The sequence below is a fragment of the Triticum urartu genome, chromosome 7A (assembly GCF_056163025.1).
Source record: "Triticum urartu cultivar PI428250 chromosome 7A, HENAU_Tu73, whole genome shotgun sequence".
Taxonomy (NCBI): Eukaryota; Viridiplantae; Streptophyta; class Magnoliopsida; order Poales; family Poaceae; genus Triticum; species Triticum urartu.
Window position 1 is genome coordinate 270,903,089 of NC_141879.1, and position 22,465 is coordinate 270,925,553.

Consider the following 22,465-nt stretch of genomic DNA (forward strand, 5'->3'; position numbering starts at 1 on the left):
GTTCTTCGTATTCAGCTTCATTGTTGGAGGAATCAAAGTGAATCTGAAGGACATAACTAAGTTTGTCACCTCGTGGGGATACCAGAATTACTCCAGCGCCAGAACCATTCAACATCTTGGATCCATCAAAAAACATAGTCCAATGTTCCGAGTGGACTTGAGTCGGCTGCTGTTGCTCAATCCACTCGACAAGGAAATCTGCTATTGCCTGGGACTTGATTGCTTTCTTTGCCTCAAACTTGATGTCCAACAAAAGGAATTCAATCGCCCACTTTGCCACTCGACCAGTTGCATCTCTGTTGTTCAGAATTTCTGACAATGGAGCATCGCTGATGACTGTAATAGAGTGATCTGAAAAATAATGCGCCACCTTCTTCGAAGTCAAGTAAATTCCATATACAAGCTTCTGATAATGCGGATATCTCTGCTGGACAGAGTTAAGACTTTAGAAATATAGTACACTGGGCGCTGAACCTTGTAGGCTTTACCTTTTTCTTCCCGCTCGACCGTGAGTACTGTACTGACAACTTGTCGAGTGGCTGCAATATAAAGCAGTAAAGGCTATTTGCGGATTGGAGCAACGAGCACCGGCTGGGTGGAAAGCGGGGTTATGAGCTCTGCAAAAGCTGTGTCAGCTTCAAGAGTCCACTCGAACTTATCAGATTTCTTCATCAATCGGTAAAGAGGCAATGCCTTTTCACTGAGTCGAGAGATGAATCGACTCAAGGCGGCCAAACAACCAGTGAGCTTATGAACATCGTGTATGCGCACAGGGCTTTTCATTCGGAGTATTGCGCCAACTTTCTTTGGGTTAGCATCGATCCCATGTTCGAAAATGAGAAAACCGAGTAACTTCCTGCCTGGAACTCCGATTGTACACTTTGACGGGTTAAGCTTGATATCATATCTTCTCAGGTTGGCAAAGGTTTCAGCGAGGTCAGTCAGTAGGTCGGAACCTTTACGCGACTTAACCACGATGTCATCCATGTACGCCTCCACATTCCGACTGATTTGAGTAAGCAGACACTTCTGTATCATGCGCATGAATGTGGTGCCAACATTCTTGAGACCAAAGGGCATGGTAACATAGAAAAAGCACCCGAATGGGGTGATAAAAGTTGTTTTTATTTCATCGGGTCCATACAGTCAGATCTGATGATACCCTGAATACGTGTCCAAAAAGGACAATCGCTCACATCCCACAGTCGAGTCGGCTATTTGATCGATGCGAGGGAGAGGGAAGTGATCTTTCGGGCAGGCCCAATTGATGTGCTTAAAGTCAATACACATACGGAGTGAACCGTCTTTCTTGGGAACCATGACGACATTGGCGAGCCACTCGGAGTGGTAAATCTCTCGGGTGAACTCAGCTGCCAGAAGCTGAGCCACTTCCTCGCCAATTGCCTTTCTCTTCTCCACGGCGGACCGTCGGAGGTGCTCTTTGACGGGTCTTGCTTTTGGGTCGACTCGTAAATGGTGCTCAGCTAGTCCCCTGGGTACACCTGGCATGTCAAAAGGTTTCCATGCGAAGATGTCCCAGTTCTCACGGAGGAACTGGATGAGCGCTTCTTCCTATTTGCTGTCGAGTGTTGTTGATATATGAGTCGGAGCAGCATTGGGATCAATTGGGTGAATATGAACTGGTTTTGTTTCACCAGACGACTTAAATGCAGACTCTGAAGCAGGCTTCTTAGCTCTCAACAAATCACTCGGATCTGTTGTCTTCTTGTATTCTTCCATTTCTATTGTTGCCATCTGTTCATCGGCAATCTTTGAGCTCTTTTGGAAGGACTCCTCTGCTCGCAGCCGATTACTAGTGATTGTGATCACGCCCCTAGGGCCAGGCATCTTGAGTTTGAGATACACATAACACGGTCGAGCCATGAAATGGGCATAAGCCGTTCTGCCCAGGATAGCATGATAGGCGCTGTGAAAATCCACGACTTCAAATGTCAACTTTTCCTTACGATAATTCTTTGAATCGCCGAAAGCCACATCAAGAGTGATCTGGCCGAGTGAATCGTCTTTCTTTCCCGGTATAACTCCATGGAATCGCATGTTGCTCTCGCTGAGTTTGGACATTGGAATGCCCATTCCTCGGAGTGTCTCAACGTACAAAATGTTCAATCCGCTGCCACCATCCATCAAGACTTTGGTCAATCGGGTGCCCCCAACGACTGGGTCGACCACCAACGCTTGCCTCCCAAGGGTTGCAACGTGCGGCGGGTGGTCTGACTGGTCGAATGTGATAGAATTTTTTGACCATTTCAGATACGTCGTCGTTGCCGGAGCAACCATGTTTCCTTCCCTGTTGATGACCTTCAGTCGCCTTTTGCTTTCAACATCTGCAAAAATCACCAAAGTGGAATTGATATTGGGAAATCCTTCATCATCCTCTTCCTTATCCTCATCCTTATCAGATTCCTTCTCCTTCTCACTGGGTTGCTTTTCTCGGAATTGATGTATAAGGACTCGACGCTGTCGAGTGGTATGCCTGGGATAGATAAGATTACCCTCTTCATCCTTCTTGATGTGAATGTGACATGGTAAATCCAACACGTTGTTCCAGGTTGAATCTTTCAGCTTCTTAGGGGTCCAGGGCCCTTTAGGTTTTACTTTAGATTTTCCTTGGGTTGCAACTACAACCTCTCCAAGCGCCGCAGGTTCTGCTTTGCGCTTCTGCTTCCGATTGGAATTACCTCCTCCAGTGTCCTGGCCGGCTGGTTTGCTCTTGCCACTGCGGAGTAGGTTTTCTTCTTCGCCGTTTGCGTGCCGAGTGGCTATCTCCATCATTCGGGTCAGAGACATGTCTCCTGCCCGACCGAATTTCAGGTTGAGCTCCCGATACCGAACGCCCTCCGTGAAGGTGCAAACTGCTTGATGATGAGACACATTCTCCACAGTGTGATGTAAAGTGGTCCACCTTTGGATGTAATCCCTCAAAGTTTCATTCGGTTTTTGCACGCAATGTTGCAATTCTGTCAATCCCGCTGGTCGTTTGCATGTGCCCTCAAATGTTCTGACAAACACTCAGGCTAACTCTTCCCAGCTGAAAATACTGCCTGGAGCCAACTAATTCAACCAAGCTCTAGCTGACCCCTCAAGCATTAGGGGAAAGTGCTTCATGGCAACTTCATCGTTTCCTCCACCGATCTGCACAGCTACTCGGTAGTCCTCAAGCCAGGTGTCAGGCTTTGATTCACCAGTGAACTTACTGACCCCAGTCGCCAACCTGAAGTTGGGAGGGATTTCTGCAGCCATGATGGCTCTGCTAAAACACTCGGGACCAGAAACATGCACTCTGCTTCCAATCGGGCGGTCTCTGTCTTGCCCTTCTCTGTGTGCTCGATTCCTGCCCACCAAACCTTGCATCAAACCCTGGTTCCCTTGGGTCGACTAGCCTCCTCCGCTTTTCGCTGTACGGGCGCCTATCATCATAATGTCGGGGCACATACGATTCGCCCCTCGGAGGGGGCGTAGGCACTCGACGACGGTCATCACGGTTGAGCCGATGATTGTGTTGCTCGTGATTCCGACCCAAGTACTGCCCCTGGCGATGCCCTCGCCCTTCACGCTACGGAGGCAATCTTGGGCTGTGAGCCGACTGAATGGTGTCAGCTACTATAGACCTGCTATGAATTCTCTTACGCGACTGAGACACTGCGGTGTTCTGCTCCCCTGCTGCTCGGAGCAGCGCTCTGATCTGTATCAAACCTCTACCAGCTTCCGACTAGGACGGCTGAATAGATTCTGCTATGCGGGCCGCAACTGTAAGGTTCTGGATCGGAGTGCGGTATACCTGTGGTTTCGGTGGGAACAATTGCTGCTGCCGTCAACTGGATTTAGGGATCTGCCGCCGAACGCGGTCGTCGAGTGCACGCTGAAGGTTCTCCAGCCGAGTGCGCTCAGCCAAAGTAGCCAATCGCGCCGCCTCCAAGGCCCGATCCTCAGAGGTCTCCCCGACAACGGGTGTGTGGAGGGCCTCCAGATTGCGGCGGTGAAGTTCCTCTCTCTGCTGAGAAGAGAGAGAGAGAGTTTCGGGGTGATATTCTTCATGAACACGCGACGGATCGCCGCCGCCATCGTCGCCGCCGTTGCGACACATGCCAGGCGGGCTGCGTGGCGTGTCGACCATCAGGACCTCCGTCGCGGGGTCGCTGTTGTCACACTCGGACAGGGTCTCGACGGAGCCAGTCGAACAGGCCGTAGAGAGATTCGTCGGGCTCGATTGCCGCGACTTGAGGGGTGGCGGACTGACGTGCCACTGCATGCTTCCCCCACCGCTAGAGCCACGACCGACCGGATCGCTTGTGACGGCGACAACGGGGAGCGAAGATACCGCGGGAGCCGACCGATATTGAGCCGATGGCTGCCGCAGAAGGACGCCACGAACGCACGCGCGGAAGAGCGTCGCCCCACAGACGGGGAGCGCCTCGACGTCAAGAGGAGCTTCCTAAAGCAAGCGGAGTCGTCGACGACGAAGACGAGTGCACCGAGACGGATCTTGTGACCCTCAGCCAAACCTCCGCCGGAAACAATGATGAAAGGACTTGGAGAAATCACAACCTCACCGGAAAGTCACTAAGATACCTGCCCCACGGTGGGCGCCAACTGTCGTGGTTCTAAGTCTGACAGTAGAAAAGGGGGTAGGAATTAGAGGCAAGATCCTAGCTATGGTGAGATTGTGCATGCAAGATGTACGAGTTCAGACCCTTCGCGGAGGAAGTAACAACCCTACGTCTCGGTGCCTGGAGGCTCGGTCGATTGGATTATGCGTGAAGTTACAGGGGGTGCGAACCCTTGTCCCAGAGGAGGGGTTGGCTTATATAGAGTGCGCCAGGACCCTAGCCATCCCCCATTACATATGGTTCAATGTACATAAAGATGATGCGTTTCTGATAACGCCAGTAATAAAGTCATATAACTGATCATTAATGATGCGGAGTGAAAGCCTGACTGTTGCTATCTGGAGTGACTTTAGACCTTTACTCCGAGTGATTCATGTACGGTGGAGTGATGATATACTAGTCGAATGGAATCGGGATATCCGAGTGGAGATGTTGGTCGAGTGGACGTGTATCAGGTGATTCCAGTCGGTAGGATTTGTTGTCATTTGATTTTCTTTGACTGTAGGGCAGTGTCCTTGGGAGGGGTGCTTAGATCAGGTCCATTGCCCTATCCTAGGTACACGGCATCGTCATCTTGTCCATCACATCATTCTCTAATGATGTGACCCCGTTCATCAAATGACAACACATGCTTATGGCTAGGAAACTTAACCATCTTTGATTAACGAGCTAGTCTAGTAGAGGCATATTAGGGACACTCTGTTTGTCTATGTATTCACACATGTATTAAGTTTTCGGTTAATACAATTCTAGCATGAATAATAAACATTTATCATGATATAAGGAAATATAAATAACAACTTTATTATTGCCTCTAGGGCATATTTCCTTCACCATCGACCACTGTGCCCTTCTATTGGCTATGTGCGTAAGCGATGTCAAAGAGGAAGAAGTAGAGCGCCCGCCATGATGAGATCCATCATGACACTATTGCAAGATTTTGCTTTATACGTCGATTAAGTAGCCCGACATGAGTAGTGAGGCCAAAACCACTATAGCTTACCAGTTGGACACTTCTTCTGCGGTCACTAGACCGCGAATACGCGAAGATGAATCAGAGGCTCGAAACCACCCAACCTACAACTACGTCTCATCCATACACCTTCTGGTGGACCGTCGTTCTTGGTGAAAAGGAAAACCAACGATCCCTGTCCTAGGCTGCCCCTAATGATGTGACCCCGTTCATCAAATGACAACACATGCCTATGGCTAGGAAACTTAACCATCTTTGATTAATGAGCTAGTCTAGTAGAGGCATACTAGGGACACTCTGTTTGTCTATGTATTCACACATGTATTAAGTTTTCGGTTAATACAATTCTAGCATGAATAATAAACATTTATCATGATATAAGGAAATATAAATAACAACTTTATTATTGCCTCTAGGGCATATTTCCTTCACCATCGACCACTGTGCCCTTCTATTGGCTATGTGCGTAAGCGATGTCAAAGAGGAAGAAGTAGAGCGCCCGCCATGATGAGATCCATCATGACACTATTGCAAGATTTTGCTTTATACGTCGATTAAGTAGCCCGACATGAGTAGTGAGGCCAAAACCACTATAGCTTACCAGTTGGACACTTCTTCTGCGGTCACTAGACCGCGAATACGCGAAGATGAATCAGAGGCTCGAAACCACCCAACCTACAACTACGTCTCATCCATACACCTTCTGGTGGACCGTCGTTCTTGGTGAAAAGAAAAACCAACGATCCCTGTCCTAGGCTGCCCCCCCCCCCCCACACACACACAGCTCCCGATAACACAAGACTACACGCGGCCATAATGAAGCCAAAGTTAGAGAATTAAGGCCGAAGTGATGTTTCCGTCAGTTGTCCCACCGACATCACCCACAACACTATGGGTCTATACCTGACGACCAAAACGGGTAAGGGGTTGGGAGACACAACCCGCCCACTTGTTGAAACCACCATTGGTGTCACTGGGATGGTCCAGAAGACCATCAACGACTGGTATTGGTAGCAAATAGGTTCAGTAGAAGCGGAAAAGTAACACCACCTGGTTTCAGACCGGGTGTAATTATTCCTCTTTTGTATTCGTTTTTCTACGGCTTCACAGAACTAGAGCTGATGCAAACTTATTAAAGCTGCTGCTACTCTCACAATCTAAAGGAGAGACACCAGGCACACACGCGAATCATACCCTATCTACGGTCTGAACTTGTGGGTTTTCACTCCCCTCTTGTTGCCAGACCAGACAAAATCAAAGAAAACTACAATCTCACCCAGCTGAGACGGGGAAGGATTGTGGATCACATCGGTCCGGTTAGGGAAGACGAAGTGCAAGGACCCGCGCAAGGGGGGTTAACTTGTTACCATGTATGCAGATGCATGCATGCACGTACGCAAAGATCCTTAATTAACATGTAAGGTGACCAACTTTGGATTCCAGGATCTAGTACGTACGAGCCCCTTGATAAAAGTAGCATATTACTACTTGCATTGGCGCACTGCACGCGTGCACGGACAAGCTATGGCTTCACGGCCAACCGGCCGGCGGCGAAGTTATTGCTTGACCCGGCCGGTTCCTCAAGGAAGAGGAACCAACTTTTGGGCAAGGTGGCACTTACCCTGGCACTGTAGCGCCGTTGAATGAATCGACGGACCGCATGTAATGCCCACGGTGCCTTAACTCACTGGCCGGTGGTACCAGCTTATTAGCGACGTACGTGCTTTCGCACGTAGTACTTTTAGATTTGCATTTCTTGCAAGGGTGGTGCACGGCGTCGCAAGTTAGCTGGACCATCATATGTAGGGATCGATTCCGTTTCCCACGCGTCCACGGCAGATTTTGTTTCGCACGTACGCATTGATTTTTGGCAATGGTTATTATTGCTACACCTACAATCGGTTGAAATGTATCACCGCGTGCAGACGAATTCTCTTTTCATAGTTAGATCATCGTCGATTCTAGACGTGTATTGAGAGATGTGTTTGTGCGGGTGTACGTGTGTGACGGGGAAAATATCAGATGATACCATCCTTTATATGCTACCATGATACAACTTTTCAAAAATCACATTTAGATGCTTCGAAAAATTCTGAAAAAATTAGTGGATGTTCACAAGACATAATATGTCTATAACCCCTAAAAAGATCAGATCAAAATTCAAAGTATCTGTTGAGATAAAAATGATAAGTCTGAAATGAATAGTGTCAAAAAAAGACAAAACATGAACAGTGTCAGAAATGACACTACTCACATATAGATTTGTCTTTTTTATTTGTCAATGTATGTTTTGAATTTTGATCTGAATTTTTTAGGGTTTATACCATATGTCTTGTGAACATCCATCAATTCTAAATCACTCTTCTCAGCAAGTGGGTTTATAAACTACTCACTGAGAATGGAGTATGGCAGGAAATCATTCTCAACAAGTATGTGGGATCCAACGCCATTTCTCAACTAAATAGAAAACCTGGGGATTCACATTTTTGGAGTGGTGTCATGAAGGCCAAGAAATTCTTCTTTCAATTTGAGACCTTCTCGGTTAGGGACGGCTCTCAGGTTCGTTTCTGGGAAGATACCTGGCTAGGGAACAGCTCATTAATGGTGCAATATTCGAGCTTGTACCGGATTGTTAGACACAAATTCGTCACGATCAAACAAGTCTTAGGACAAGAAAACCCCGATATTTCTTTTCGTAGGGATCTTTTGGGCACTCGCCTGACAGCATGGAATGCATTACTCACTCGCCTGGAGAACATTCAATTGTCAAATGAGCCGGACACTTTTCGATGGAACTTGCATCAGAATGGCAGATTTTCGGTCAAATCCACGTATGATGCAATGGTCCATTGTGATGTTCCAGCTGATAATAGAAAATTGTGGAAGCTAAAAATCCCTCTAAGAGTGAAGATATTCCTTTGGTTTCTAAACAAAGGAGTCATCCTAACTAGAGATAACCTCACACGACGAAACTGGCACGGATCCAAGACATGTGTCTTTTGCCAACATGACGAGACTATCAAACACTTATTTTTTGAGTGCAAGTTCGCTCGGGCAGTTTGGGCCATGGTCCAAGTAGCTTCGAATTTATACCCACCACGTAGTGCACGGAATATGTTCGGTAACTGGTTGCGGGGTATTGATAAACAATTTTCTGCACATATTCTTGTGGGAGCGGCAGCCTTATGCTTGGCAATGTGGCTTACCAGAAATGATGTGGTTTTTAACAATAAATGTGTCTCATCTCCTATGCAGGTTATCCATGTTTGTACACGATGGCTCCATATGTGGTCTATCCTGCAGAAGCCGGAGGACAGGGACCTTTTTATGATGGCGTCTACACGGCTGGAGCGTACGGCCAGGGAGATTTTCTACCCACATGGATGGCGGTGTGATTTACGGATAGAATCTACCGTTTCTTAGGATGGACACGTTTTATTGCTTGGCATTGTATCGAATTATTTTATTTTTAGGGTGCTCTGGACTTATTGGCTATGTGCATCTAGCTATGCAGAGGCTGGGCTTTCTTTCAATATGATTGTATCACCTCGATATATCTATTCAATGAAAAGTCCTTTATCAAAAAAATCAATTCTAAATGTGCCTTTTCAAAATTTGTAGCATGCAAGCATGTATTAGGTGGTAGTGGTATCACCTAATATCCACCCATGTGTAGCGGTGGTGTGCGTGCACAATTTCATAAAAGTTCTGGTTGTCCCTCTATGTGTATGTGATGGTGAACCACTGATCATGCCAGATGTTGACAAAACCACGATGGCTTGATTGGGTTGCGGAAAAGTTTATGAAAACAAAGTATAAACATAGACATTTATACAAGTGCACATATGCTTACTCCTATGAACACATGCACATACACCCTATCACTATGAGCATCTCCGAGAGACTGAGCCGGCACATCATCTTGAAATTGATAAAGTCGCCACAGACGCCTTCGTAGTCGACGGAAACGTCTCCTCGCATTGAACGCATATCTTCGAAAGTCCTGAAATAAGTAAATTCAGAAAATATAAGCACCAATGTAAAAATTCTTTTCTATTACTACCATTAATAAAGACTCTTGCCTCTCTATTGTCGCTAGGTAATCTATGAATATAAATATAATTTTTACTATTTTTAATGTTTATTATACTGTCATGATTGAAGATGAATAGATGAATTTTTTAAAAAAAAAACGAAAAACATAAACAGATTCGTAAATCCCACTAATTTTCTACTAAGCTAGCCGATGTGTGTGTACAGGTGAGCATCAGAATTTAACTGGTAAGAGTTTGTGCTACTCGTGGATGGATGTTTAGAACATCTTCAGAGTAGACCCTTAAAAGTCAAAACTCTCGTATATGCTTAGACGGCACTGTACGGATTATTTTTGTCATTTAGCGGGGGCCTTCAAATGTCCGCAAACCAGTCCGTATGTCCGAAATCTAGTATTGAAGTTGCTGATGCAGAGGGGAAAAAACGCCCCGCCCCGTACGGGTGAATTGGGCGGACACGTCAACCCTAGCTGCCGCTGCCGGCAACCATCCACCTTCCCCCTTCACCGCTGCCGGAGGACGTCGCAAGGCAAAGCCACGCGACCGACGGCAGTGGCGGGGACCCTCCTCGCTTCAACGAGCTGCTCTCTGGCATGGGCGGAAGTCACTTGCTGGCTGGCCCGTCGATTCGAGAGCTGGTGCCTGGATCCGGCAGTTACCGGCTTTCTCGGTGGTGACATGGGGCTACACTTCACGGGCGCGGAGCTGTGATGGTTGCCATCGAGCGGAGGCTTGTGGGTGCAGTGCCTCGGGCGTGAGGGCGCGGGGTTGCTCGTTAACTCGACAACGGTGTCGTGTTGCAGCGGCATGGATGTGGGGGCTTGCGGCGCGCTGTGCGCAGCCGATGCAGCCCCTAGTGCCCTGTGTCGCCCTAGATCAAGCAGGCGGCAACGTTCTCCTGCATCCCTCCCATCTCTCCGCGCATGAGGGCTGGTGGTACTAGCTGCCGGTTTCAGGGGGGTCCAGGATCCACTGCGATGGTGCTTTGCGTAGTCTTCTCGTGGTGCAGTAGGGGTGCTCATCTTACCTCTCAGGGCCTACTGTGGCGGCCGGAGGTGTATCAGGTCTTTGGATTTTGAGGTCATGTGGTCGTGCCTGGCTCCAGGTGAAATCCTTGCAAAAACTTCTGTTGATGCCAGTAACGAGGAGCCAATTTGGTGTCGTTCTCCTCTGTGGAGGCATTGCTAAGGAGTCCAATTCACCTAAATCCCTTGAGTTTGGTGTCACCAGGTGTAAGCCCAAGATCTAGTTTTGCTAGATCGGGCAACAATGACGTCATGAACTTCACTACCTCATTGGAGGCGTCGTCTTGAAGACCATGACTATTGGTGGTAATCGACGACTCATGTGGTTGGCGGTGGAGTGTGGGTGATGACAGTGGTGGTGCAGCCAGCTTGGGGTTGATGTTGGCATTGTGTTCTTCATCGTGGTGTTCGTGCTCAATTGCTTCTTGGTGTGTCTCTTTCTATCCAGTGCCCTGCGACTAGGCTGGTGGCACATAGGTGTTGTGGCGCCATCTCGGCGTCGTGTGCCCTTCCAAATGTACCCCTGACACAAGTGGTGTCGGGGCATTTTGCAGTCTCGGATGCACGACGGTGACTACATCAATGGTGCAGTGCCGTGGTTTGGTTTTCTAGGCGATGCCCCTCGGCTATGTTGGTGGCACGCAAGTGTTGTGGTGTTGTCTCGGCCTTGTGTGACCCATAGAATGTGCCCAATGACACATGCGGTGTCGCACTGTCGTGCAGTCTCAGATGTCTGGAGCCTTTTGATTGAGGATGGTGCAGTGTCGTGGTTTGGTCTCGACTGGCCGATGCCGTTCGATTACACCGGTGGTGCCTTTTGTTGTGTTTTCCCTCTTTGTTCTCCCCTGCTAGCTGTGTCGTCAGTGTGTGTTATTTCTACTTTATCTCTTCTCTTTGTATCCCATGTACCCCTGGTTCACTGGAACTTACCTAGGCTACAAAGTTTTATAGGCAAATGAATACAATCTAGGTGGGACCTCCACGGTGAAATAAAAAAAGGTATTTTGGCCAAAAACAAATAGATGATTTGCGGGCATCCTATCCGCGAATGTGTCCCGTGTCAAAGAACATTTGCGGTGTCCGTTTCAGGGGCTGGCATTGAATATGCCCTTACATGCATCCTGCCCCTCTCGATCTCCTCTCTCTTGCTCCACGCACTTGAGGCATGACGTGGCACGGCCGAGACAGCTTGGGCGGCCGAGGCAACCGGGAAGACGATGTGGACGGCGATAGGACGGTGGTGGGACGCCCGTGACAACTGGGAGGCGACGTCGGGCACAACCTCGAGGTACAGCTATGCCGCCATCTAGCTATGCAGCGTCGGCGGCAACGTCATGCTCCGTGCAGGCTCGGAGGCACTCCCTCGTGGTGCCCGGGTCAGGGGACAAATAGGGAATTTTTATGATTACTTTGGACGACACTCTCTTGCACCCTATCTGCGAACATGTTATGAACGTGTCAAAGGACATATGAGGTGTCCGTTTTAGGGGCTAGCATCGAAGATGCCCTTAGAGCAACTCTAGCAGATCTTCTACAAATTGATTTTGCCGGAACTCGAAGGTGTCCTAGCAGAACAGATCTGCTATAAAACATACTTCAAATTTTAAAACTAGTTCAAGCTACAAAGTTCAACACAACCGGAGTTCATACATAGCTTAAAACATAGAACAAACTACAAATATAAATCTAGGGACGACCGACTCAGCTGTTGAGGCCGAGGTAAAACTTCTCCGCGGACTTGCGGCAAGCATGGGCGTAGGCGTGGTCCTTCTTTGCGGCAGCGAGCCTGTCGACGGCGCCTTCTTCTCTGGCCTCCACCGCACGCTCCGCGGCGAGGAGCTCCTCATCCGCCTCCAGGTGCTTCTTGGTGTGTGTGGGAAAAACACCTCGTGGAGCTCGTGGAAGTCAGCCCACGCACTCTGGCTGCTGCTGCGGGAGAGGAGACCGTGTTCGCGCGCATGCTTAGACCGCCACGACTCGATGGTGGACCGGCTGGAGCTGCCGGCCTCCACGTCATGCCGGGCGAGCTTGCTGGTAGTGACCTGCCACGGCCGCCACGCCCGCGAGCACCTTTGCCCATGGATCCACGAGAAAGAAAAAAACCAACGCGCGAAATTGCTCACTAGAGAAAGGAAAGGAGACGGCGGAGGAGGGGTGGATTGCGGTTGAGCTTATCTAGGACGCAAACCGTAAAACACCCCGGCTCGATACATATAGCAGCAGACAGGCAAATTTGCGGGCCGCCTGTAAAAAAATTACGTCCGGTCAGACTTTTAGCGGACCTGTTCGGGCAAAAAAAGGATGAAAACTGTAAAATCGCCGGAATTTTACGGGCCGATGAGGATATAGAGGATCTACTAGAGTCTTACACTGGAGGCATCTGACTTTAATGGTGAGCGGTAGAAACTTGATCCACAGTGAATACTTCGGTGCCCGCCGAATTCGAAAATCGAAACCCACGATCAGCCTTCCGCTGTCCGCACCGCGACAATCGTCCATCCATCCACATGTTTGCTGCCAGCCTTGGGCGCACACGCACGCACACACATATGTTGGGGATTTATGAGCAACGGTGCCAAGACACGCGAGGACCGCCGGGCGTCCAATCGCCGGCCCGGATCGGGCGGGCCCCGGGCCCCCGCGGGCGCGCTGGCGCTGCCGGCCGGCACACGCAGGACGCCGCTGATCACACACATGCGTCGCCTGCCGCATGTCTTGGCGCGTACCTAGGACGGACTACGGGAGTGAGCGAGCGGAGAGGTAGCGCCAAGCCGAGTGCCGGAGTACGGCGCCGTCGCGCCCCCGCCCCGCGGCGGGTCAGGGCACCAGACCGCACGTCGGCGTCGCGCTCGGGCGCCGCAGAGGCTGTCGCATGTTGTTACTGCTCTGTCTGCCCGCGGAGGTGGCGCGGCGCCGCATGCATGGCCCCGGCAGCCTCGGATGTACTTGTACGAATGCACGTACGATCGAGGCCCGAGCAGAAGGTGGAAGGAGAGGAGATGCCGGTCGCGCCACCACGTACGTACCGCCATTGCAAAGCTAGGTAGTACTGACATCCAGATCACAAACCACGGTACGCAGACAGCATAGCCGGCCGCGTCTCTGACATCTGCCTGCCTGCTCGTGCATTTTCACGTGGCATTTCCCGTCTCAAGATTTACCGCCACGTACACCCGACGTTATTTCGAGTTTTACTACACCGTCGCATGCAAAGACTTTGGGGCCTTCGGTTCTACTCTAGCTAGCTAGCGTCCGTTCAAAAAGCGGGCGAATAATTGTCATTTCGAAATGCCGCAGAAATAAAGAAAAAGGAGGCAGCAGCAAAGATGGACTCCACATGCATGGCCAATCATGCTCCCACGGCACTTTCACACGTAGTAGTATCTCTCTCTCGCCAGTCGCAATGTGTCACCCATTATCATCGCCTATCCTGAACCAAAGACCTAAAAAGAGCAAACAAACAAGCAGCATGTCGCTCAGAGGTCTTGTTTCCTGGCTCCCATCATCAAATGCATCCATTTCTCGGGGTAACGTCCGGTTGTAGCATTATAATATGATTATACGTGTGACTGACTCTTAATAAAACAAATGAAAACAACAGCACTACACTAGTAGTAGTAGGAAGGAACAGCTCCGTTTTGTTTCTAGACCAGGCTAGAGTAATGCCTGCAAGTGCAAGCTTGGCACTAAGAGAGAGCCCACAATGTATTTTTATTTATAGCACGCCACAAATGTGTGGCTCGCGCACTGCCAAACAAGGAAACAACCTGTGGTCGGCCTGGTTAGCTTTAGTGATGCGTGGGTTATTTTAACCTCTTCAGGCATGCAGAAAGGAAGTGGTTACCTAGGCTAGGCTGCTACCACCTGCTAGGGCAACTGGTGTTTCTGATAAACATGCATCGCATGCATGCTCTCCTCAGATAGCAAGCACTTGGCCAAATCGAATTCCATTTATACAATCAGACGAGACGATCTCTCCCGCGTACTACGTACTAACAATAATACTAGGAAAAGAAGAAAGGTGAAAAGAAATAAATAAAGGGCGATACAATAGTAGGTGCTGAAACCAAACGAAACCAAACCCCCAATAATTGTAGCACGACCCTTCCATGGCAGTGTTAAAGGCGAACATGGCCCGTCGCCATGCCTGTCAGGGATTGAATGGCTGCAACCCCAGCGACACAAATCACCTCTCTCTCTCTCCCTCTCTCTCTAGGTGCAAGTACTTGTACTGACAGCGCCCCAGCTTGCTTGTATTGTTGCCCCATATCTTTGTTGCTCGTGCCACCCTCCCTGGGCGTCGGACGAGCGAGCTCCGTCTCTCTCCGCCATTGCTGCCGCGTCTGCGCTGTTTTTATTTGACATCTTTTGTTTGGTGCGCAATTAACCCCGCAGATCCAGCGCTGGCTAGCCAGTAGGTGGCAGCCTAGAGACGGTACTGCTAGGCTCGGCTCGGCCTGCAAAACAACAGCCTCGGCAGCCCGGAATGAGAGGGACAGGGGGGAGGGCGAGGGGCGAGGCCGAGCCCGAACGCACAAGCTCCAGACAGCGACCCGAGTTGCCTGTGTGGGTGTGCGGGAGATGAAAGGGAGAGCTCGGACATAACTAGGGAGCTATAGCTACTAGGCCTACCGCGCTGAGCTGAGCTGAGCTGAGGCTGGCTTGCGCTGTACGTGTCCTCCGCGCGCCAGGGCCGGCTACGTGAGCGCGCATCGCGGCATGGACTGGGATCTCAAGATGCCGCCCGGCGCATGGGACCTCGCCGAGCTGGAGGGCGACGCGCCGGCGGCGGGCGGGCAGGCGTCGGCCGGTGGCATTGCTAATGCGGCCGGCCGGCAGGAGTGCTCCGTGGACCTGAAGCTCGGCGGGCTCGGCGAGTGCGGCGCTGCTCCGGACAGCCGCGGCCTCGGCAAGGCGCCGGCCGAGGCGCCGTCCTCGGCGCCCAGCGCGGCGAAGCGGCCGCGCGCGTCGTCGGGAGGGGGAGGCGGGAGCGGGAGCGGCGCGGGGCAGCAGCAGTGCCCGTCGTGCGCGGTGGACGGGTGCAGGGCGGACCTGAGCAGGTGCCGCGACTACCATCGCCGGCACAAGGTGTGCGAGGCGCACTCCAAGACCCCCGTCGTCACCGTCGCCGGCCGCGAGATGCGCTTCTGCCAACAGTGCAGCAGGTAATCATTTCACCCGCCAATTCCAACCAAGTACGCTACTTGAATCAAATCGTAGCTCTTCTTTCTTTTTTTGCATCATCATTCTCTTCGCTCATCCACTCCCCTTCATCGTCCATCCATGAGTCGATCAATGATCAATTCACCACCGTGACATTATTAGTTTGTTTTTCCTTTTTTTTGAGCACAATTCGGCCTGTCTCGTATCGAGGATGCACTCCTTTACCTTTCCCGGCACCATGCCTGGCCTCTCATTTGCTCCTGTCACCATTTATCATGGCAGCTTGTGTTACCTGAATTATTGCGACGCTTTTTCTTTCGTTTTTTTCTTTCCTACTACCGCTTTTACGCTGCTCAGAGCTTGTTGGACTGCACCAATTTGCTCCTCCATCATCAATTCCTATCAGCACAGCTTTTGCACTGCTCTGAATCGCCCCACCACCTTTTCTGAATCCTGGCCCCATTCATGAGAATTCAGCACTGCACAAAAAGCTACATTTGCTCTCCATCTGCCAAAGATCAAGATCACATCGGCACCCAATGATCATCAATCGATCAGCCTACTGAATCTGTCCGATTTGCATTTGACGTGTTAAATCTGTTCCGTGTTAATTGGAGTTGTTTTTCTCGGTGCGCGACACTGTTCTGATATCGAGTTCAGCAACGTGCCGCCTCGTGATCGATGATAACCCGGACGGCCGGACGGACGCCTGATATGATTTGCCCGCGCCTCCTTTTTCATGTGCAAAATAGGTGGATCCATGTGCATTCTTGTGCTTTCCTGGCCGCGACAGCATGTTTTGTGTGGGTCTGGGACTGTCAATTACTTAAACATGGCAGGTATATCCGGCCTGCTCCATTCATCACGCGGCGGCAAGAACTGGCCTACCACATCCGAGCCCTCTGTGTCAATGGAAAAGGCCATGCTAACTCCCAAACCTAGAAAGTTTATAGTACTACTACACAAGTGTTTACTCTGCAAAATGCAGTGTGGACTTGTAGACTGTGCGTGCAGTGTGGATGACTCGAGCCATTTCTGTACGATATAGGAGGAGTATTTTCTAAGGCTGGCCAGGCTTGCAACCAGCCGAGGGCCTGAAAGTTGTTCATGTTTTAGTTTCATTAAAAGGTTAATGGTAGTGTCAACTTCCGCAAAAATATAAATGGTAGTGCCAGCTGAAAATGATGTATCTTAAATATTAAAAGGCGACACCAACCCATATAGCCTGATCTAGCGATTCGGTTGACGAGCATGAGAAAAATGAGATCTCTAGGCTCTTGCATCCTGATCAGTTTGGACTTTGGACTTCATGGGAGCCCTTATCGCAAGTTCTTTTAATTAAGATAAACAATTTCTTGAATGTGCAGGGGTCAAATCCTACTTATCATGTTAATGTTTCATGGTCTATGTTGTGGGGATAGCATTTCTAGGTCATTAAGCATCGTGCGGTCGTCATCAGAAAAGAAAAAGAAGGGTATTATATCGTGATAATATCTCAAACGTTAGTGTCAGCGAAATAACATATGATAATTTGCTTGTTTCAGGTGCTTTGGGACCACTTGACTCTGTTTTTGTCTGAGTTGCACTTCTGCAAATCCTTCTAGGATAGCTTCGCTGTATTTGTTTTCATGCATTAGCCAGAAGACTGAGATAATCACATTCTATGAGCAGAACTAATTGGATCAAATTTGTCACATTTTTTTATGTAAGGAAAAATAATAGAGAGATTCAGTTCTCCATTTTTCAAATGTAGAATCGATAGTCTTACTGTATATCCTCAACTCGAAACCTGAACCATCCATAGTATTGTTATTTCGGGTTGTAGTCTCTTGCATTATTTCTTACATTTGCAATATTTTCGTATCTTGGTCCACTTTAAAGCACAGTTGTGTTTATTCTCATTGTAATCTTGCTGAGCATAGCAGGTGATTCTATGGACCTCTACCTTTATACCTTTATAACTTGATGGGCTGCTAATGTGTTCCTCATCATGTTATTGCCTTGATACATGAATATCTTACCCAGTGGGGACAGTTTCCAATCATTGATTGATCCGGCAGTTAGTGCAGACTTTATAAATTAAGTGCGCGCATTGCCCAGCAGACTTGCATCCTTCTAGACATATGGTTACAGACACACTATACTGTGGTCCATGTTCAACAGGCATAGCAATATTTTTGTCTGCTGTTGACAAATCACAGGTGCAATATTTTTATCAAAGATGAAGGCTCCCAAGCACTGAAAGGAGTGATTGACAGATGAATTAAGTGGTCCCTTTGTGTACTGTACATTTTATATTCCAACAGTATGTGTGAAGAATGTTAAGTATTCTGACAATATGTTTTGGTGATTTAGCGAGAGCATATTTTTATACTTCGAAACACGTGTCTAACTACCTAGGAGCATCTTATCTTGTTATAAAGTCATCCTAGGACAAGGAATACCTTATTTAGTTTTCAACAAAGACTAGCAATATTGTTTCTTAAGACTTAAGAGCTAAGGAAAAAAGCTACATCCTATTTAAATCTTAAAAGTGGTCGGACCCTTCCCTGGACCCTGCGCAAGCGGGAGCTACATGCACCGGGCTGCCTATTTAAAATCTTAGTTGCTGTGTTCTTTAATAAAAAAAGGCGCATGACACCCCAGCATTACAGAAAGCGTCAAGGATAACAGTGTGTTGTTATGTTTCAGATAAATGTTTTAAGTTATGGAACACTTTGTCGTTTTATTAAATCCCTTTCAGATACTTGGGAGTTGATATTAGTATCTCTTTATTTTTACAGGAAAACTCTTGAGGTATTGCTTATTCAGTATTTGTAACGGTGGCTATGCTTTTGAAAGTAGCTGGAAACACACAAAAAATGAGATGTTTGTAGAGCAAATTTCAGCATGTTATTACAGTTTACTATTCAGCATTGCATTAGCTTAATTTCCTCGTGTTGTGACCTGATATTAATCCTTCATGCATCAGCAATAATTTGTGTCTTGATCATGAACTTTATTTCCTTAGGTTTCACCTGCTTACGGAGTTTGATGAGACCAAACGCAGCTGTAGAAAGCGCCTTGATGGGCACAACCGTCGCCGCAGGAAACCGCAGCCAGATGTGATGAATTCTGCAAGTTTTATGACGAGCCAACAAGGTTACATTTTCACTACTGCTCTATATTTTAACAAGTTCTATGCCAGCCGGTTGTGGCTTTTCTTTTGGCTAGTTTTGTTTTTGGCCTTTTGGCTCTTTGTGAGCTTTCCTTTACCTTCGTTCGAGACTTTAAGACTTTGTTGAACCTTTTTGCTTATCTATAAAGTTGGCCGTATGCGTCGATCTGATGCAGAGGCCGGGGAGTCCCCCCTTTTCGAAAAAAAATACATGATTGGAAATATGGAATTGTCTGTCAGACATATTGTAAATCATGACTCACCTAGCATGTTGACCTATTGCATTGACCTTCTTCGGTACCTTGCAGCTTGTAACCTACCCCGTAGCCTGTTACTTCATGTTGCACATTTGTACCTTATTCAGCAATTTTCCTTCTATAAAATAGTCGCACGTGGGATTAGTATTCATAACGAACAAGGATAGCACCTTAGTTTACCCATAAACATACCTAATTAATTGAAGTAATATTCATGGAGGTTGGATGAAGTGTAAATAAATAGAGTAAAAGTTTTACTAGTTCATTAGGAAAAAAGCCACTATTTACCTTGTTCACAATTAGTGCCCTAGTGCTTGAAGCAAGATGCTTCTAGGTTCTGTAAGATCATATAGATTCCTGCCAAGAGTAAATGTTTAACAAGCTACATGATCATATAGCTTGTCAAATTTTGAACTGCAAAAACGTCTTACATTAAGTAACAGGGGGAGTATCAATTTTCCATAATGCCTGAAGAAAGAATTTACTCATTCTATCTCCATATGTATCTGTGGCAGTTCCATCATCTTCTTGCCACAACCAATTGACATTGTTGTGAAACCCAGGAACAAGGTTTTCATCATTTCCAACTCCAAGACCGGAGCAAAACTGGCAAGGGATCATTAAAACCGAGGAGAACCCCTATTACGCACATCAACTCCCTCTGGGCATCAGCAGCAGGCAGCATTTTGGTGGATCTGCGTCGACTTACGCCAAAGAAGGACGGCGGTTTCCTTTCCTGCAGGAAGGCGAGATAAACTTTGCCACCGGTGTGGCACTTGAGCCTTCAGTGTGCCAGCCGCTCCTCAAGACGGTAGCTCCTCCCGAGAGCAGCAGCAGCAGCAGCAAGATGTTCTCTGATGGGCTGACTCCGGTGCTCGACTCGGACTGTGCTCTCTCTCTTCTGTCAGCTCCGGCAAACTCCTCCGGTATCGATGTTGGCCAGATGGTCCAGCAGACTGAACACATCCCCATTGCCCAGCCTCTGTTCTCCAACCTGCAGTTCAGCAGCTCGTCCTGGTTCTCGCGCACCCAGGCTTCCACCGGCACCGTCTCAGCGACCGGATTTTCCTGCCCCGCGGTGGAGAATGAGCAACTGAACAATGTGCTAAGCTCGGACAACAATGACTTGAACTACAATGGGATATTTCATGTCGGCGGTGAAGGCTCGTCGGACGGCGCCCCGCCATCTCTGCCCTTCCCGTGGCAGTAGGTTTCAGTGGCTGTTCGTGTCTCTTCTCTCTAGTGATCAACATTTGTTTCTGTTCAATCTGAATCATTCCTTTTCTTGTATTCATTTTACTTGCAAGCATTCGTGTGAACAAACTCAGCATAAATCAATTCCTTGAAATCTTTATGCATGATGGTGTCAAGTGACAACTCTGGTGCTCACTGAAGATGTCGAGGATGAATTGTATCTGCTCCATATTGCTGTTTGACATGCAGAATCAGTCGAATAAATTTCAGAGCACCGACGTTCAACGTTAAAATCCAGCCATAGAAAAAAAAAATTGAAACCAATCTAACACCGGAGCAGCGGGCACTCGCTGGTTTCATTTTTTCTTTTTTCACTCGGGACAAAAACCAACCGCCGGATTCGATTTCTTCCGAAAGGAAGAAGGAAATGTGCGGTGCTGCTTTTTTTTTTGAAAGAACCGGTGTATCACCGGCGTTCATATATTAAGCAGAGAGATAGCGGAAAATATGTTCATGATCAAGTGATCATGGTGGTTTACAAGAACGCGGGGGCACAGGTGCCTCCACTTTAACTGGGAAAAGAGATGACTCTAGCCTGGATCACCCAGCGGTGTCTCAAGACATTTAGCTCCTGCCAGCTTCCAGCCTTCTGCATCTCTCCTGATTGCAGCAACCACATTGCAGACTTGGCTTGCCTAATGTCTGAAAGTGCGGTTGTTTCTTTCTTTCCAGATGTGCCATGCAGCTAGCAACATTGTCGTTTTAAGTTTCTCTCTGAGCCTCGGTCTTGCCTGTTGGAGGATGCTGCGTATCCTTTGGGCGGAGGTGGAGGTGTCATCTATGTTTTCTGAAAAGAGAGCAAGCTTGCCACAGTCAGTCCAGGTTGCTATTTGTCTCCAAATTGCTCTAGAAACTAGGCATTCCCAGAAAAGGTGAGTTGAGGTCTCCAAGTTTCTTCGACAGAGAGAACAGAAATATCCGTTTTCCCATCCTCTGTGTTGCAATCTGTCATTGCACCATAGGCGGTCTCGGAGCAGCAACCAGATTTTTTTTTTGATGTTTCCGGGTGCCCAAGTTTTTCAGATGAGTTGTTTGTTGTCCGTCTTCATGCAGTCTCTGAATTGCAACTTGTATGCTGATTTTGCACTGTATGTGCCAGTGTTCTGAATGCACCATGTGATCCTGTCCTCGATGTGAGGATGCAACACCGGGTTTGCTGTCCGCAGTGCCCTCCAGAGGACCAGGAAACTGTGAACAAGGCCATCATTGGAGCGGAGTCTGATATCTTGAACCCAAGAGTCGTCTGCAAGGGCATCGGCTACACACTTGTTTTTTTCCTTTCGAGCGCTTGAACAAGTCTGGGAACAAAGTGGCCAGGGTTGGGGAGGTGATCCATGGAGATAGCCAGAACGAAGCCAACTTCCCATTGCCGAGGGTGACCGTGGTCGCTGAATTGAATATAGCTCTGTCAGTTTTGTCGCATGAAAGCTCAGATGCTTGAAATATGCGGTGCTGCTTACCCTGTCGTGTCGTAGCGTCACGTTCTTGACGTCGATCCGGGCGGGTTTAGGAGCGACGGAGGTATTCCCGGCGACCTCCGCCGATGGTTAGAGGGGGCACCCGAGATCTGAAAGAAACGGGTATTTAGCAAAAAACTATTACAATTCGTGAAACCGTGCCTACAAACAATCAATTTACAAATTTATGTGAAAAACTATCACTTTTGTTCTAATCTTTGCCTAAAAACTACCAAATCAGAAAAATGGCCGATTCAACTCGTTTAAGCGTGATTATGAAAAGGCTGGCCCACACGTAAGTATTGACATGATAATAATAGTCAACACCGCTAGATTGACCGTTATGTTGACCGTTATGACAGATAGGACCCATGTGTTCACTGGGACATTTCTACAAATACTTTGTATGCGTAGTGTCGCCGGCCGGCGGTGGGCGAGCTGCCGTCGCACCGCCGAGCAAGCTAGCCGCCGCGCTGGCTGGACTCCGCGTCGCCGAGCG

General features: G+C 48.5%; 1 protein-coding gene across 1 annotated transcript; it reads left to right on the forward strand.

Annotated features, from left to right (window-relative positions):
- Positions 1-14,808: 14,808 nt before the first annotated feature.
- Positions 14,809-20,609, forward strand: LOC125528908 (squamosa promoter-binding-like protein 16). The gene is made up of 3 exons (XM_048693327.2): positions 14,809-15,843; positions 18,852-18,982; positions 19,819-20,609. Exons 1-3 carry the CDS (start codon positions 15,398-15,400, stop codon positions 20,463-20,465), a joined length of 1,224 nt encoding a protein of 407 aa, XP_048549284.2. The 5' UTR covers positions 14,809-15,397; the 3' UTR covers positions 20,466-20,609.
- The last annotated feature ends 1,856 nt before the right edge of the window (positions 20,610-22,465 follow it).

Bases quoted from the DNA above. Each gene is read 5' to 3' on its own strand.
- LOC125528908 (XM_048693327.2), top strand. From the start codon at position 15,398: ATGGACTGGGATCTCAAGATGCCGCCCGGCGCATGGGACCTCGCCGAG. The intron at 15,844-18,851 runs GTAATCATTTCA...TTATTTCCTTAG, and splicing joins TTCTGCCAACAGTGCAGCAG to GTTTCACCTGCTTACGGAGT. The intron at 18,983-19,818 runs GTTACATTTTCA...TGTGAAACCCAG, and splicing joins TTTTATGACGAGCCAACAAG to GAACAAGGTTTTCATCATTT.